The following is a 19,453-nucleotide window of genomic DNA, read 5'->3' on the forward strand; positions in this document are numbered from 1 at the left end:
AAAAAAGGTTATTTATCAGTGCTGACCATTATTAATAAATGAAGATAATACATAAAAACTAAATACACTCAAAGTGAATCTGGGATGCCAGAAAAGTTAAATGGTACACTAACTGGTGGCACTACCACCTGGGGGTTCCTTTTTAATTGTAGGTTAACTGACTCCACTCAGTTCCCAGAATTTGGTCCAACTTAGGCCCCTTTCACACGGACATTCCGATTGGGTCCACCTGCCTGTTTTTTAGGCAGACCCGTTCGGAACTTCTATTCATCCACTTGCTCAGCAGGGATCAGCTGAGAGATCCGCCGCTAAGCAAGTTGATCCGCTGACAGTTCCACCCCTTGTGAAAGTGGCCCAACAGATTTTTTTCGTTCAGTTTGCTGGGCTTAAGGGCACTTGGAAACTCAGTGCAAGAATGGTGAAAATCACTCATGATGGGCTTAGCAGGTGTGCAGAACCCGGAACTCAGTGCAGAGATGATGGGAAGCCCTCATATTGGGCACAGCAGGAGTGCAAACTTGGGAACTCAGTGCAAGGATTGTGGGAACACCTCCTAATGGGCACAGTAGGTGTACAGACCTAGAAACTCAGAGCAATGATCTTATTTCACCAATAGAGTCCCTGAGAGACAGAAGAAACCACTAATGATTTACCTCTCCAGCCAAAGTTAAAAGGTTCACCTTTTTAAAAAAAATAATAAATACACATATTTTTGCAGGTGTATCTGTGTGCCCTTATATCGTACGGGCAGGCAGGTACACACTGACAGGAAGATTCAATGAGCTACCACAGTGCTCAACAGTGCCGTGGTAGTTCACTGAGAACTACCAGCCAACAGCCGAAAAGGCTGTCGGGACTTGTAGTCTTCCACTCGGAGAATTCCGTGGGAGGAATAGTGACAGCTAGCGGGGGGAGAAGATCCCCTGCTAGCTGTCATGACATGCAGCTTAATGGGCGGCAGCTCGGGGAGTGGGAACATGTTATATGTTCCAAACTAAAAACGTTCCCAAAAATGTACCCAAGGGTAAAAATAACCTTTAAAGTGATTGGAAAGGTATTTTTTTAAAATAACAAACATGTTATACTTACCTGCTCTGTGTAATGGTTTTGCACAGAGGAGTCTCGATCCCTCTCTTCTCAGGTCCCCCGCTCGGCACTCCTGACCCCTCAACTCTGCCGTGGGCGCCCATAGTAAGCCACTTGTTATGGGGGCACTTGTGTGCTTGCTCCTGAGCCAGCTGTGTGTGTCCATAAGACACACACAGTGCAGTTCAGCCCCACCTCCCGCTCCCTCCTCACAGGCTGTGACTGAAAGCAGTGGAAGCCATTAGCTCCGGCTGCTGTGTCTAAACCAATGAGAGGAGAGAGCTTGGAGAGCAGCTGCTCTCGTGCACATTGCTGGATCAAGATTGAAGGACAAAAATATTCAGCCTTCAGAACCAATTTAACACAAAAATAGTCACTTATGGCTACCTCAAATATCATTGGTGAGGTCTGAATAGATTATATATATTATTTATGCAATTGTTCTTCCCCCATAAACCAACCCACCTTCCCCCATAAACCCCCTCCCCACCCCCACCCTTCCTTAGGAGGATGATGGAAACTCACGTAGGTGGTACTCCTGCACATTGCTGATGTAGCCATAGACTGAAGAATAGCCGAATACGATGACCATTATCACCTCCCGGTTGTCCAGCTCCACAATGTGCGCTGTGTGGCCCTCCACTGCATAGTGCTGTCCATGATTCAGCACCATGGGGGTTCGCGTCGTCCATGATTGACTGGAGATGTTAAATACCCAAAGCTCATCAGTGACATTCCCGGCATTGGTCTCAATTTTCCCACCGTACATGTAGATCTCATCCTGGGGGTAGCAAGAGAGAAAATAACAGTTACTAAGCCGGGCAGAAACTGACATTTATATTATGATAATCATCAAATCCATCCATACACACACAGCCTTTCCCAAAGCAGTAGCTATAGTAGATGTAAAAGACTTATATAATGCAGTAATAAACCTCCACTATGTAGGAAAGCAGGCACTAGAAATGTCTGCGTGTACTGACAGATACCTTCATATAAGTCTCAGGAGTCGCCACACCTGGGGTGATCAATAACAAAAAGTTGAGTGATTCTGGCAACATTTAATTGAAAACTACTGATTCTGCTAAGTGCCCCCATAGAAAGTAAGCTCCAAGGAGCAGAGCCCTCCTATCCCTCTTGTATTGAACTGTATTGATGCTGTATTGTCTCCTGTTATATTGTAAAGCGCTAAGCAAACTGTTGGCGCTATATAAATCCTGTATAATAATAATAATAATAGAAAGCCGCTTTCTATGAAAGCACTCATGCAGGATTGCTCCTAAGCCACCATGTCTGCATCTATTGACACAGGCAGAGGGGCTTGGTCCTGCCCCTCATTCCCTCATCATAGGAATTGATTGAGCCCTTTATACAGTACTGCATGCATCACTGACTTCGAATAAGCATACAAATCTGGAGCTCTGACTTTCACATACTCATTAATTCAACATAATCACTCCAGATTCCATTACAAGTATGGAAGCCATAGACAGTCAGGTAATTAGCATTTTAGTAAAGGTCAACAATGGAAACCTCCTTGTTGTTTCTCCTAGTACACTGTAAAGTAGAACTAAAAGCAAAACTTATCTTTTTTTTAGTTTTGGACAGAGTGGAGAGGGATTAGACCACCCATATGGTTTTTATTGCTGCCTGTGCCCACTTTAGGGAGATTTGCCCTCTATATTTGTCATGCTTACTTGTATCCTTTAAGGAGAAAGAAAACCCAAATTGTGGGTTGTTACTAAACAGGAATAGAGGAAAAATCTTAAAATGGGCACCAAATTTTATGACCCTGATGACAACCAGGAATTCCATCACTATGGAGGGATTTCCCCACACTTCCAGTTTTGGTTTGGGACAGAAAGTGAATGAGAAACTCTAATATAGAATACAGATTGCAAAAAAAAAAAAAAGACAGGGTTATTACCCTCTTTCACGATATCCACAGTGAAAAAAAGTAGTACCATGTGCCAAGGTAAGTGCTAAACACAGGATCCAATGCCTAAAGCAAACATTACAGGCTGTGGTTTCTAAGGTGTACTCGAGGGACACCAAGCCCAGATCTGCTAGTGACCCATGGAGACAGTAAGCAGTCAAATCTTGCTAGAAGCGTTGAAGGAGGTAAATGAATTTGGTAAAATAAAACAATAAAAAAAAAAGTTAGGAAATTCATCTCCAAGAGAAGAAGGCATCCATCACCTAAGGATAGCAGCAAAAAACTGAAGCCCTAAATAATGAGTGGTGTTATATGGGGGCAACAGGGGGAAGATTCAGCAAAGCTTGCCAGTGCACAAACCCTTGAAGGCAGAGGCATATAATCCATGCTCTATGACAGTGGTCTCCAAACTGCAGCCCAGGGGCCAGATGCGGCCGTTTCCTTTATTCGGCCCTCTGTATCCTCACACTGATTCGAGACACAATTCTGCCAACTGACACCAACCATAGGACACTATTTCTCCCCTTGACACCAACAATGGTGCACTATTCCTCCTGATGATACTGTATCAAAGATGGGCAACTATTCCTCCCCCTTACATCAAATGTGGCAATGTTTACTCCCACTGAAGCCAGGAACATTTCCACTCCTGCTGGCCACAGCCCAGCCCCCCTAAAGTCTGAACGACAATAAACTGGCCCTTTATTTAGAAAGTTTGAAGACCCCTGGTCTATGATTTTATCTGTGTACTGTACCATACGATAAATATAAATAGTTTTACAATTCGTTCTCCTTTAATTTAGATTCAAGAAAGAAATAAATATTTCAGAGGTTAATTACATGAGGAAGTTTTCTCCCCTGTGTTTTACCTCCTGCATTGTCTCTCTAGCAGATAACACCTATTTCTCACAGCAATTAGCAAAGCAACGCCATGTATGTGCTAATGGCGTGTTAGCTTTTCTTCACATGAAAAAAGATCCTGGGGAGCATTCAGCACCAGGTTGGGGTGGGGGAGCACGCTATTTTGGGTCTCCTCTTCTTCAAATAGAAACAGTGGAGTGCATTGCAGCTGTCAGCACAACAGCCCTCTCCCATGTGTAAAGCTGGCCGTACATGGAGGGATCTTTGGGGAGCTTCTGATGAATCAGACAAAATACAAGTTGTGGGTGGGAATCTTTATATGCTCAACTTTTTCTTTAAAGATATGTATGCTAAAAGTAACTATTTGAAGGGGAAAATTATATAACCCTGACATGTGATACTGTATGTGGCTTTTTATTAACGTAGGTGTGTGGTTATATAGGGCAGGGGTGTCATTGTGAGCGGCATCAGCATTATGGCTGTCCTCAAAGGGCTGGTTGTATCTGTAAGACTACATAAATACATCTACTTTTTATCATAATAAATAATTGCCTCTGCATTCGATTATCACTGGTTTTACTAATAACTTAATAACTAGCTCTGAAAGTACATCAACAATGCACTCCCGTTACCTTCTGCCGGGAAGAAGCTGGATGCGGAGCTGGGAAACAGAAAGTGCAGGGTCTAGCTAATAAAAAGCACTGACACTGTACTAATGACACTGAGCAGGAAGGGGTTAACATCTGTGACCAAAGGGATAACTGTGGGCTGTGTGTGTTTCACATTGTGTGCTGTGTGTGTTTTACTAGGCAGACATTCTGTGCAGAGAGATACAAAGCAGCATGTCCATGCTGACAGGAGAGAGATTTGTGTTGTTTACACACAGATCTCTACCCTCTCAGCCCTACCAACGATCACCCAGTGATTGACATCCTGATCAGCCAATAGCAGCACGAGTAGGACGTGGGCGTCCCCTACCAGGGAATGCAAATCGTGTATATATACGTGGTTTTGTGCAGCCCTGTAGCAGTACTTTTGTAATAGGGCAGAAGGCAAGCGATTAATACATTGCAAGTGCCAAAAAGACTGTTGATCTATCGGAAATTCTAATTACCATAGAGTTAGTTGGTCAAAAACAGGTACTTCCTGTCTCTGTTAGATGGATTAGAAATTCCAACTGGAGGACTATGATGTTACATAAAGAGGAGTTTCAAGGAAGTAGACATGGAGAACTGAACCACTTTACCTTAAACATCCAGAAGCTTCATGTATTGCACCCAGGCCAAGAGCAGAGACTATTAAGCAAGTACTCCTATGTTCTAATAGTTCAACTGCAGCTGCCCATAGAATTTATTTGCAGCTCCTGTTATTTTAGTTAGCCCTGCTCCTTCTGACCTGGCATTCTATTGCTAGATTTAGCTTAGGGCTCATAAACCAGCCTAGGCTAGAGCTCAGTTAGGAATCCAAGGGCCACTTCTGAGAATCAGGGGTCCAGTTGTATGACAGATTAGAACCTGCTAGGGACTAAGATACAGAGTAGAAAAGGCTGACTCTGAGTTCCAGTGCCACGCCACCAAAACTAAAATTCAAATATCAGGTGAAAGTAAAATAACTGTACATATATTACTGTATTATATATATACTGGTGTGCATCTATATACTTATGGTAAATGTCTTATGCTGGCTGCAGTAGTTCATTCACTACCAATTATTTTGATCAGACTACTGGTTAATTTCCCAGGAAGAACATCTCCTCTGTTCATAGAGGCCCTGTCCCGGGTGGAGCCGCTGCCCATTCTTCCACTTAGCAAAAGTTCTAGTTCTCTTCTTCACCTACAGGTTTAGCACAATATCAGGTTTGGGGAGAGCCATTTCTCATACACAACCCCCACCCCCATGAGAGCTAGAGAGATACGTGTGTTTTTATCTCAACCCAGTTTAGCTTTAATAAACAGACACATTTACAATAATTTTTATGAAGCAATGTGTGACTGCAGCTCTACGGTAAACTTTGCACTCACACGTGGAATTATTATAGCTGACAATTATCGCTTAGTACTGCAAGCAAATCTCCCTTTAACACATGTAAATGAATCACAAGTTAATTCAAAAGCAACTCTGAATGATAATTTTGCTGTAACCAAGGCTCACTTCACCGTTTTAGTCTGTAAAGTGTAAACACCAAAGTCAGAAAGGTTCTGTCAGAACTCCGACAGTCTCAGCACCATCTGCTCTATAAATGTCAGCAGGATTTTAGGAGGATGACGGCTCCTTGGTCCATTTTTTTCTGTATTGTTCCATTTCTCTGCAGCGTATTAATTGCAATAATGTGTCACGAATGACAGCATGAAAGCAAAAGACGTTAAAAAGCAGCATAAAAGCCCGTCCAACAGCCCCCTGCAGAGTGTAATTACAGACAGAAGCTTTATACCAGATTATAAGATTTCCATCCTCGATAATCTGATATTAAACATTATGACGCAGCACGTGGCGAGTTAAGGTTTCCCTGAACGCAACAGGAGAATGAAATGAGGACGTGGAATGGAGATGTGCCCTTATCTGTAAGCTGGATGCAATATAGTAATTGTGTTTAACAGATTGCAAAGTGGCATCTTTATGCTGAATACAAACAGGGGGTTACTGACAGACTGAAGAAAAATTTAAAGAAAAGAACAATCCCTCCAAATGGCCATCTCTGCCGACTGGTCTGGTCTCCTGATCAGAATCTCCAATGCTTTATAGCACTACAAAACAGAAACCTGCTGTTATGTGCCCAAGAAGGCAGCAACTTAAAAGCTGATGTTCGGGATTAATAACGCAGCTGACTGGCGCAAACTTTGGTGGGGAGATCTCAACCAATCAGTGGTAGAAGCCTCTGGAATTTTCAACGCCATATAAAGTTGGGAAGAGCTGCCAGATTCTTACTTCGGTTTGTGATCCTCACTGGGGAGGTTTTCTCTCATTTCCTGTCTTGGTTACACCAGGAAATAAAGGATGGGGGGAGGGGGCTCACGTGACAGAAAGACAAGCACAGAAAGAGTGCCCACAGAGATTTTTTATCATTTCCTGATGTTTTTGCTATTGGGCACATAAAGGATTGAGAAATAGTGATAATGAGAAATTGAGAAATAGTGATAATTTAAAATGGTTGTAAACCTTAGACATCAAATATGAACAAGGCATATCCCTCTATTGTGTGTACTTGTCCTAATCCAAAGCACTAAGTGTCATTTCTGTCTTCTTCCTCTGCTATCAGCATGAATTAATTCTGATATGTTTCCTGACACCAAGAGAAAAATGGTGATGGGGAGGGCACAGCCTGTGATTGATAGGCTCAGCTCTGTTCCCGTGAGCTGTGTGGAGGGGAGTGTGTCTCTCTTCCCTCCAATCAGCTCTCCTCACTGAGCTCTGCAGTGTGTAATTTCAGCTCTCCGTCCCCTTTTTTCCTGAACTCTCAGACAAGCTTTACAAATTCAGAACTTTGAACAGATGTAGAGAGGAGAAGACTGCAGGTATGCAGATACAATTTATGTAGGAGGATCTGTTTCATCTCACATCATGCCACCTGAGGCCAGTCACTTCACTGAGTATATGTGGGGTTTACAACCATTTTCTGCCAGCCCGCACTTCTGCCCATCCCCCATCAGCGCACATTTCATACTTCCCTTTTTCTGATCTCGTGCAAGAAAGCATAACTCATCAGCATCACCCATGGGTTGATTCAAGGTGACCTTGGATTGCAGAAGCTGTGTGGACTGGATGGATCTTTACATTTTAGTCCTTAAAAAAAGGGTAAAGATTATAATGACCCACAGGTGTCACTATAACACATTAGAACCTTGGGTGACGCAGTCGTATGACCTAGTTGCCTATCCTGGTGTTCTATTTCTCTGTTGTTGGGTGCAATCATTCATAGATAAGCCATAGGCTAAGTTTCAACAAATCATGGGAACATGACATGCTACAGCATATAAGACAGGTCCTCAACATATTTTGGTGAATGGCCCCTGAATCACAACAAGAGCTCCTTTCTACAGCAACCGCAAATCTCATGATATCTTTATGCCACCCCATCCCAAGCTAGCTTTTTGTAAACGTAGACATGTTTTGCACAAATGCAACGCATGAACAGAGAGGGGCAAAATTAGTTCTAACACATGCAGTATTTAATTTTAATGCACCAGATTGGAGAAAGCTGTATGTTTCTGTACTGTGACCTGCTTCTATTCACCATCTCCTTATGCTGCTCCACAAATCACACACATCCCAAAGAAAGAAACACCACTGCTATTATTTGAAGTGCAATACTGCCACCTAGTGGACAATCTACAGTGACACAAGCACAGACATTCTTTGAATGGCTTTGCAACCACAGACAGACGTACAGACACAATGCAACTACCAGTAGGTGTCTTTTGGCCTAACTCTGGTCATAAACAGGAATGCTCATATAGTTATTGTGCTTCTGTTTAAGTGATGCAAAAGTTCGACACAGCAGAAGTGCCTTAGACTGTTCCACAGACAGGGGAAACTAAAGGAATTGCACAAAGTTTTGTACGTTGTTGAACCACTTCTTCCATCAGCAGCTGTCTGGTACCATACGAAGCTGCCATCTGACATAAATCATAGATGAATCAAAAAACTAATTTTAAACTGGACCGGTCAGTATCTTTACTAGTCTACATTAATAGATTTCTGACCCGTAACTATATACAGCAACAGTATCATTTTACAGAAAAGCTCCACCTTTTATCATTAAAAAGCTGTCCATAAAGTGGAACGCAAGTCAAAACCTAAGCTTACATTTGCTCTCACCCCATTCTAAGCCTAGTCTATCTGCCCTGTGAAGGAAAGATGCCTATACTTACCTATTCTGAAGCTGCTCGAGTGTGATTACATGATCTCTCCAGCGGCAGCTTCAGTGTAGAGGGAGATCGCCGATAATGGCCACAGAGTCTGCACAATGACATCACCCATAGGCTTACTATGGGGATCGTTGTCAGTTGTTCCTCCTCTACACTGAAGCCGGTGCTGGGACCCGATTATGAAACTGGAGCGGAGCAAATTCAGAATATGTCAGTATAGGCATCTGTCCTCTTACAAGGTAGACAAAATAGGCTTAGAATGGGAGTGAGAATTCCACTCCGTGTCTTCGCCTAGGCCAGGGGTGGGCAAACTTTTTGACTTGAGGGCCGCAATGGGTTCATATATTGGACCCGGGGGCCGGACCAAGAGTAGATGAATGATGTGTATGTGTCATCCATAGTAAGTATAGTAATATTCCCCCATAGTAAGCATAGTAATTAATCCCCCATAGTAATTAATCCCCCATATAGTAATTCATCCCCCATATAGTAATTCATCCCCCATATAGTAATTCATCCCCCATAGTAATTCATCCCCCATATAGTAATTCGTCCCCCATATAGTAATTCGTCCCCCATATAGTAATTCGTCCCCCATAGTAATTCATCCCCCCTATAGTAATTCATCCCCCATAGTAATTCATCCCCCATATAGTAATTCATCCCCCATAGTAATTCATCCCCCACATAGTAATTCATCCCCCACATAGTAATTCATCCCCCATATTAATTCATCCCCCATATTAATTCATCCCCCATATAGTAATTCATCCCCCATATAGTAAGTCCTCCATATAGTAATTCATTCCCCATATAGTAAGTCCCCCATATAGTAATTCATTCCCCATATAGTAAGTCCTCCATATAGTAATTAATTCCCCATATAGTAAGTCCCCCATATAGTAATTCATTCCCCATATAGTAAGTCCCCCCTATAGTAATTCATCCCCCATATAGTAAGTCCCCCATATAGTAAGTCCCCCCCCTGTGTCAATTCACTTACCTTTGGTCCGCGCGTTCCTCTCGTATTCCCGCGCCGTTCTGGTCTTCAGGGAGGACTGTGAGAGGAGTTCGTCACGCTGCCCCGCCTACATCCTGGCTGCCCCGCCTACATCCTGACAGCTGCAGAGTCCTGACGTCCGAGAGGAGGGAGGGGGGCGGCCATCCGAGAGGGGGGGCGGCCATCCGAGAGGAGAGGAGGGGAGAGGAGGGAGGGGAGCGGGCGCCCGGCACACAGGAGAGCCGCATCTAAATTTGTAAAGAGCCGCGGCTTGCCGACCACTGGCCTTGCGGGAGCCTAGCTCCGCGGGCCGGATTAAAAGGTCCGCCGGGCCGTATACGGCCCGCGGGCCGTAGTTTGCCCATTGCTGGCCTAGGCTGAGATAATGTTATCAGTCTGCTGCAGGCAGGAAGAAGCATTTCCTCAGTCTCCTTTCCTGCAGTAATCAGGCTGCAACATTGTAACTCTGAAGGCAAGAGGCCACAGCAGAGGCTGATCTGTGTGAGACATTTGGGAACACAGCCAAGGTACCAGAATTTACATGGCTGTGTTATCTCTGAGCCAACAACTTAGTCCAGGCAGTAGATGGTGAACCTGGATGATGGCTCCGTATTTCTGGAGAGAAAAGCAGAAAGAGATTTGTCAGAGGTCATCTTTGTGAGAGGTGATAAATACCTGGAAGAATTACACTGACATATTACTCAGCATTTACATGCTTAGCATGTTGGAAGAACTGAAATGTGCTTCTATAAAATGCCCAACCAGGAGAGATCATAATATAGACCTGGTATTGATCAACAGGGATAAACAGATTGATTTACTAAAACTGGAGAGTGCAAAATCTGGTGCAGCTCTGCATAGAAACCAATCAGCTTTCAGGTTTTATTGCCAAAGCTTAATTGAACAACTTGAAGTTAGAAGCTGATTGGCTCCCATGTAAAGCTGCATCAGATTTGCACTCTCCAGTTTTAGCAAATCAACCGCAAAGTGTCTAATGTTGAGGAGGGAGAAAATGTGGGTTTAATCACTAACATCTTTCATTTGTATTAGAATAAAAACTGAAACTGCATAAGAAAACAAAAGTTTCAGATTTAGCATATGTCAGGTATATTAATAAAATGAAGACAAAAAAACTTTTTTTAAAATTCACTACAGATGTAAGTAGAATATTAAAGTGTAAGTGTATCTGAGTACCACAAAAGGAAAATGTTATTTAAATCAATTTTAATATTCAAAGCAAACTCAATGCTTTATTTTGTTGAAAAATCACTTTGAAAAAAAAACAACCTACCCTGGCAGCAGCCACCTTGGGTAAGAGCGGATGATTGTCATGTAGCATATACTTCCTGGAACCCATCTGTCCTTAGCTCATGCATTCAGACAGGAGTGCATACTTAGACGAGAAAGCCCCCCCCTTCCCCTACTCCAGATTAAAGAAAATAAATGCCCATGAAGACTCATGAATGTATGACATAATTTTGGCCTAGGCCAGAAACCAGGAAGCAACTGAAGAAATGTAAAAAAAAAAGTTTAAAAACAGGTTGTCATAGCACCCGGTTTCCCCCTCTGTACCCCACACATCTCCCATCACCCCACACCACATACATGCAGGGAGACATGCAGCCAACACCTGTCACCTTGCACACAGTTCCCGCCACTCAACACTTCCTGTGTGCGAGGCGTCAGTCTATCAGATCCCCTGCTCTAGCCAGTGTATGAATCTCCTCCCACCGGCCACAGTATTGGGTTGCCTGAGGATCAGGCCCTGACTCAGGTATATCTACCTGGGCTGGGGGAAACATTGGTAAATCCCTCTGTGCCAGTCTCCCCGGATGGTGCATGTGCCTATGAGGACCTCAGACTAAGGATAGCCCTCCAGGAGCTGCCTCTGCCTCCAATTGCTTTGCCACCTCTCTGCCTGTGCCCTCTGCTCTGAATTGGTGGCCAGGGTGCCCAGCACTCCTCTCCTTCTCTCTCTAGACCTAGCAGATGCCTGCCCAGGGACCTACCTCCACAGACCATCCTGGAGATGTTCTGTTGCCCAGACCGCCTCCGCATCAATAAAATAAAATTGTAAAAAATAAACACGTACATAAGGGCTCCTTTACATTAGTTCTCTGGCCCATATAGTATGAATGAGCGGTATGAAAGGCTCATTCACACTGTACAGGCCACAGCTCCCACATGAATAAGCCCCAAGACCTCATTCACACACACAGTTATTTATTAACAGGATTTTATCTTAAGTTATGTTGTGTTTGTGCCTGCTAATAATGAATTTAGTTTTTAGCAAAAATATAATTTTGATATTTTCGGGGAAAGGAGGGGCCCTGTCAGGTAGGCTATATGGGGCCCTGTGATTTTTAAGTGTCGCTGACTGTGTCAAAACTATAATACAGCAACAGACTGGTTGTGCAGCAGAAACTCCTCGCTAAAATACATGTACGTGTATTTTTATAGGCACCCTCTGAAGTCTATGGGGCCAAATTGCACTAAGGTGACCCAAAAGAAGCACTTGCACCTTTTCAGAAGCGCACTGCATCATATGTTGCACTAATGTGAACAGGCATCATAGAGAGAATGCAATTTCTATTATGCGTTGCAGCTCGGCCACTAACGCAGGACATAGTACACTAGTGTGAACAGCGCCTAAAATAAGTCTTTGTCTCCGTTCCAGAAAGAAAATGATTGTGTTGATATACACAGGCAGACCAGCAATGACTGTAATGCAGAGACCGATGGATAGAAGAGATGGACAGCCAGTACTATGTGCCCACCTGATATAGGGCCAGGGAGTGTCCATATCGCTGAAGTGGCCCCCGCAGAACCGGCACAACGTTCCAGATGCTGCTCTCCACATTGTAGCTGCAGGAAGACAAGAACAGATCCAGATCAAAAACAAATGTCTCAATTCACTGAGCCATAACAATTAGTACTTGCCACAAAGATATTTTATATTTGCAGCAAATGTCAAAAAAAGCTAAAAACAGCAATCGCCATCAAACAACAGTGAGTGGAATACTAAACAATTACTAAGTTTTGTTAGCATAGAAAGAAGGGAGCAGGCCATTGCTGGCTTGTTCTGTGTCTGTGCAGAACAGTGAAGAGATAGTTCCTAGTGCAATTGGAGACCATTATAACGGGGACTGCTGACCAGTGTTGGACACACTGCCATCATAGGACAATTGAGCACATTGAGCTGATCAGTAATGAGAGGCAATAAAGTGCGGTGAGTGAGGTGGCAAGAAGGGAGTGTGATTCACCTTAAGCACAGTGGTGGTGTGAATTACTCAAGGGGCCGACAATCAAACTTTTAGGGACTTTTTTGAAGGACATTACTATTGCCTACTATATTATTACACATTTTTGTCACAAGGTGGTGGAAGTGTAATGATCTTTCTGTATAGATCTGTAGAATGCTGCTAGAGTAACTAGCGTGTTTCACTCTTGCTTGTTTGAGTATATTGCTCCAACCAAAAGCTAAAAAGGTCCATGGAAGTGTCTCCACTACCTATTCTTAAAACCCAACTCAAGGAAGTTTTAAAAGATCCACCCTTACAATGAGGATTCCCCACACTACAAGAGTACATTCTCATTACGTCAATGGGTTAAAGTACAGGCTGTGGTACTTGCCTTACAACCCGGCTCCAACCTAGTCTGGCATTCACCTTCTTTGCCCAAAACGCAATTCTGTGGGTGGAGCCTCAGCATCATCATGTACAATACAGGAACATTAACCCTGTATTGTACACTGGGGAGACTGAAGCACAACCAGAGCTGGCCAAAGTTTACAGAGCAGACTGCGGGGGACCTGTCGCATTGCTGGAGGGGAGAATAAGGTAAGAATTTTCACTGTATTCATGCACCCCTAGACATAAAAAGCATTTAAGTATTGCAGTGCAGAGGAAGGAGAGAGCACTACAAAGATTGATCTTTAAAAATCAAGCTTTAAAGTGTTACTAAACCCACAACAGTAAAATCAGTCTGTATATGCAGTAAAGTATGCTTGTTATACTCACTGGGGAACCTAAGGGGTTAATCCTCCATTTTGTGTAAAAAGGACGTTTGATCATCCCTTCTCTGATCCTCCCCTTCTTCCAGTGTCTCCCAAATATCTCCTGATAGAACAGAGGCTAGGAACAAGCTGTGCATGCTCAGTTTGGTGTGTATTGCTAAGGAGGTCTTTTTTTTTTCTTGGGAGAGTGATCAGCACAGGGCCAATCAGCACTCTCCAGACAGAGGTCAGAGGTCCTGCATCCTGCTACAGGAGAATGAAAACTCCTCCTACAAGCTGTAACCAGTGCTCTGCTGGACACTGATATCAGTCACAACACTGCTCTAACTGCTGATGAGAAAAGGTATTTAGTAGTTTGTATTTACTAAAATAATTGCACTTCCATGTTCTGTGTACTGTGGGAGACCAGATATAGTGAATGCAGGGTCCAAGGTTTAGTAACACTTTAAGGGATGCGCTCCCACTGTGCTCACACCACCATTTTCAGAAAGGCACGCTCAACACAAGAAATCAACCTCAGATTATACAGGTCAAAAGAGTGCAAGTTAACATTCATGGGTTCCGAGATCCTCTCTGTTCGGATCTTTCGGAGTGTGATGTAGACACAAGCCCAGGACCCATGGCAACTGAGGAGAAATAGTAGGTGTTGTTACAGAAGGACAGGTGGGATGACATGATTGCTTTCTGCATTTTATGTACTTTCAATACTGAGAGAGATTAATGGATATGAAATGATCAAAAAAGGGAATCCTATCTGGAGCTTATTATTTGGATGTCTATATCTGTACCCAGTATGAAGAGCATAGAATACACTAATGCATTAGTCTGAAAGGTTTCTAGGAGCTGTAAACTATAGTATAAACATTTCAACATACTTTAAAGAGAACCTTTCACCATAACTGGATAATTACCAAGCTATGGACCTTATAGGAGGTACCACACCGCAAGGCCAATGTTGAGCTCCTCCGGAGGTGAACACAAAAACTGGGCGTGAGCTGTATGCAAATTCTGACATGGGAACAATCCCTATCCCTCCAGAGCACTGCACAGTAAGACAGGCTCCAAGTCACACCAGAATCTGCATACAGCGTAAAGTTAGGTTCAATGAACAAATGCAGGGAAAGGAGCAAAAAATAATACATTTTGCTCCCTTTCTAATCTTATATAAAATCATGTTTTTCTTTAAAGTGTTGCTCCACCCTGTCCCTTTGGCTTCTCAGGACAATTATCCCTCTTTTTTTCAGGACAATCACCCATCACCACTTACTTCAGTACCATCTGGAAGGCGCTGTAGTTGAACGAGTAGCCACCAATCACCCACATAAACTTCCCGTGCATGACTGCCTTGTGCGACGCCCGGCCCACTGAGGGGCTGAAGGGTTTTACATTGGGCAGAATCCAGTACGAGTCAGTCGAGGGGACATTCAGTGAACAATCTGGACCTGTCAATGATAAGAAAATTAAAAGGTCAGTCAGGTGGACAACAGAATGGCCAATAAAAGACCTAGATCCAACATCAAACTGTGCAAGCAAGTAAAATAAGCACCACACCAATAGTTATTATTATACAGTATTTATATAGCACCAATGGGTATGCTCAGGGACATAACATGAGACAAGACAGTAACAGTACAATACACGAGGGGTTCAAGGGCCCTGCTCTTTCGAGCTTACAATCTAGGAGGGAGGGGAAGGTGGCACAGGAGGAGATGGCTGTGGGGGATGGAATGGTGGGTGGAATGAAGGAGGTTGGTTGTGAGGTGAGGTCGGTGTTAGGAGAGGTTGGGGTAGGCTTCCCTGAAGAGGAGGGTTTTCAGGGTGCGCCTGAAGGTGAGGAGGGTAGGTGACATTCTGATGGATTGGGGTAGTTATAGTTCTCACTGCTGGTGGTAGAATATGACTATATACATACACTATTATTACAACCCAATTGGAGCCAGCCATACTTGAGGTTCCATTAAACATAATCCCTGATGATGAAGTGGGGAGCGCCTGAGCCCCCAAAAAGCTGTTGGTTTGCTTAGTCTACTAACAAAGCTGGACTTCTCTCATGATTCCCAATCTCTTGGGGGGGGTAACTCTGGTAGATGTGAGCAGCCTCACTGAAGCAAGTCAACTTGATGACTGAGGTTTTTTACAATACTGGGTATTAATAAGAGAAGATACACCACCTCATATACTTTATGTACCTGGATTAATCCAACATCCCACGGAAAGATCTAAAAATGGAAATATTTCTTGGCAGTCAAAACAAGAGGCCTCAGAATTGTGTTGTATACAAACTGCACAACCTTGTGTACCAAAATCCCTTTGTAAGCTGATGTTACTCCTGTAAAATATAACTTATATCTGCAGAGCGGAATACTACTTCTGTAATAAATTACTTATTTCTGGAGAGCAGAGATGTCACTCCTGTACAATATAACATATGTGGAGAGCAGCAATGACACTTGTATAATATAGAATTTATATTTGGAGAGCGGTGATGTCACTCCTATATAAAACAGCTTGCATGTGGAGAGCAGTGATGTCTCTCCTGTATATTATGACATATTTGGAGAGCAGTGATGTCATGCCTGTATAATATAACTTATATCTGCAGAGCGGTGATGTCATGCCTGTATAATATAACTTATATCTGCAGAGCGGTGATGTCACTCCTGTATAATTTATATCTTTAACTTTAATATATATATATATATATATATATATATATATATATATATATATAGATAGATAGATAGATAGTTATATAATGGATATGGGTTGAAAGTGCACACTTTTAGGTTTAATTTGAGGGAATGTACATCCAAAAAGGAGGAAGGGTTTAGGAATTACAGCTCTTAAGAGTAGCCATCCCCCCTTTTTCAAGGGACCAAAAGTAATTGGACAGCTGTTTCATGGCCAGGTGTGGGCTACTCCTTCGTTATTTCTTCATCAATTAAGCAGGTAAAATGTCTGGAGTTGATTCTAAGTGCGATATTTGAATTTGGAATTTATTGCTGAGAACCTATATCATGCGTTCAAAGGAGCTGTCTATGCAAGTGAAACAGGCAATTGTAAGGGTTCAAAAATGAAACAAATCCATCAGAGAGATTCAGGTAAGATAAACGAGCGCTGGGTGAGTAAACAGATATATGAAAAAGCTGCTCGCATAAAAAGGTAAACCTCTGGGACCTCTTCATAAAATATATAAACATAAATATATGCAGCAATAGCAGAAATATTAGGAGTGGCCAAATCAACATTTTGATACATTCTGAGGAAAGAAGAACGCACTGGTGAGCTAAGCAACATAAAAAGGAATGGACGTCCACGGAAGACAACAGTGTTGGATAATCGCAGGATCCTCTCTATGGTAAAGAAAAACCCATTCACAATATCCAGACAAGGGAAGGACACTCTCCAGGAGGTGGGCATATCATTATCAAAGTCTACAATCAAGAGAAGACTTCACGAGAGCAAATACAGAGGGTTCACCACAAGGTGCAAACCATTCATAAGCCTGAAGAACAGAAAAGCCAGATTAGACTTTGAAAAAACATATAAAAAAAGCCAAACCAGTTCTGAAAAAGCATTCTTTGGACAGATGAAAATAAGATTAATCTGTACCAGAATGACGGGAAGAAAAAAGTGTGGAGAAGGCTTGGACCAGCTCATGATCCAAAGCACACAACATCATCTGTAAAACATGGTGGAGGCAGTGTGATGGCATGGGCAGGCATGGCTTCCAGTGGCACTGGGTCATTGGTGTTTACTGATGATGTGACAGAAGCAGTCTGATGAATTCTGCAGTGTTTAGAGATATACTGCCAGCCCAGATTCAGCCAAATGCAGCAAAGTTGATTTGACAGCACTTCACAGTACAGATGGATAATCATCCAAAACACACTGCAAAAGCAACCCAAGAGCTTTTGAAGAAAAGAAAGTGGAATATTCTGCAATGGCCAAGTCAATCACCTGATCTCAATACAATTGAGAATGAATTTCAAGACCCACAAACAAAGAACAACTTCAAACAGCTGCAGTCAGAGCCTGGCAAAGCATCAGAAAGGAGGAAACCCAATCTTTGGTAATATCCATGGGTTCCAGACTTCAGGCAGTCACTGCCAGTAAAGGATTCTCAACAAAATATTAAAAACAAAAACATTTTATTTATTATTATATTCATTTGTCCATTACATTTGAGCCCCTGAAAATGGAGGGACGGTGTATAAAAATGGCTGCAGTTCCTAAAATTAGTACTTGATATTTATGTTCAACCACTTGAATTAAAGCTGAACGTCTGCACTTCAAATTAATTTGGATTGTTTCGTTTTAATGTATTCTGGTGGCATACAGAGCCAAAAGTATGAAAATGGTGCCTGTGTGCAAATATATATGGACCTAACCTAATTGTGTGTGTGTATATATATCATATATATATATATATATATATATATACACACACACACACACATATACACACACACTATATTGCCAAAAATATTGGGACACCCCTCCAAATCATTGGATTCAGGTATACCAATCACCTCCATGGCCACAGGTGTAATAAATCAAGTCCCTAGGCATGCAGACTGCTTCTACAAACATCTGTGAGTTTGGGGTGGAGGAACTTGACTGGCCTGCACAGAGTCCTGACCTTAACATGATAGAACACCTTTTGGGATGAATTAGAGTGGAAACTGCAAGCCAGGCCTTCTCATCCGACATCAGTGCCTGACCTCACAAATGCACTTTTGGAAGAATGGTCAAACCTTCCCATAGACACCCTCCTAAACCTTGTGGACGGACTTCCCAGAAGAGTTGAAGCTGTTATATCCGCAAAGGGTGAGCCAACTCAATATTGAACCCTACGGACTAAGACTGGGATGCTATGAAAGCTCATGTGCATGTAAAGGCAGGTGTCCCAATACTTTTGTCAATATAGTATGTAATTTAGGCTAAACTTAGGCCTTCACATAGAATATGCCTTATGACCCATCCTTAAATAGTTACTGTAATTTGTATATGTGTGCAACAATGTAATATATCTCCAATGCCGAGAGACAATTCTATTATCTTTACCACATATTACAACCAAATATAGTACTGGTCAATGTGACGCACTTTGGGGCAAATAAACCGCTTCTTCAGGCAGTTATTGGAAATGCTGATCTAAAATATACAGGTGAAACTCGAAAAATTAGAATATTGTGCAAAAGTTCATTTATTTCAGTAATGCAACTTAAAAGGTGAAACTAATATATGAGATAGACTCATTACATGCAAAGCAAGATAGTTCAAGCCGTGATTTGTCATCATTGTGATGATTATGGCTTACAGCTCATGAAAACCCCAAATACACAATCTCAGAAAATGAGAATATTACATGCAACCAATAAAACAAGGATTCTACATAGAACAATATCGGACCTCTGAAAAGTATAAGCATGCATATGTACTCAGTACTTGGTTTGGGCCCCTTTTGCAGCAATTACTGCCTCAATGCAGCGTGGCATGGAAGCTATCAGCCTGTGGCACTGCTGAGGTGTTATGGAAGACCAGGATGCTTCAATAGCGGCCTTCAGCTCTTCTGCATTGTTCGGTCTCATGTCTCTCATCTTTCTCTTGGCAATGCCCCATAGATTCTCTATGGGGTTCAGGTCAGGCGAGTTTGCTGGCCAATCAAGCACAGTAATCCCACGGTC

The 19,453-nt window shown here is 42.7% G+C and overlaps 1 protein-coding gene across 2 annotated transcripts in view; it reads right to left on the reverse strand.

Annotated features, from left to right (window-relative positions):
* Positions 1-19,453, reverse strand: part of ATRNL1 (attractin like 1) — an 857,293-nt gene that overhangs the window by 651,430 nt on the left and 186,410 nt on the right. For both annotated transcript variants that reach the window (XM_089653036.1, XM_089653035.1), the window contains exons 6-8: positions 15,031-15,205; positions 12,526-12,613; positions 1,612-1,867 (exon numbers count right to left, since the gene is read on the reverse strand). In XM_089653036.1, the coding sequence (XP_089509162.1) occupies positions 1,612-1,867; positions 12,526-12,613; positions 15,031-15,205 (519 nt within the window). The remainder of the gene's footprint in view (positions 1-1,611; positions 1,868-12,525; positions 12,614-15,030; positions 15,206-19,453) is intronic.

Source organism: Staurois parvus, unplaced genomic scaffold (genome assembly GCF_062004578.1).
Source record: "Staurois parvus isolate SC_StPar_1 unplaced genomic scaffold, SC_StPar_1.0 ptg000697l, whole genome shotgun sequence".
Classification (NCBI taxonomy): domain Eukaryota; kingdom Metazoa; phylum Chordata; class Amphibia; order Anura; family Ranidae; genus Staurois; species Staurois parvus.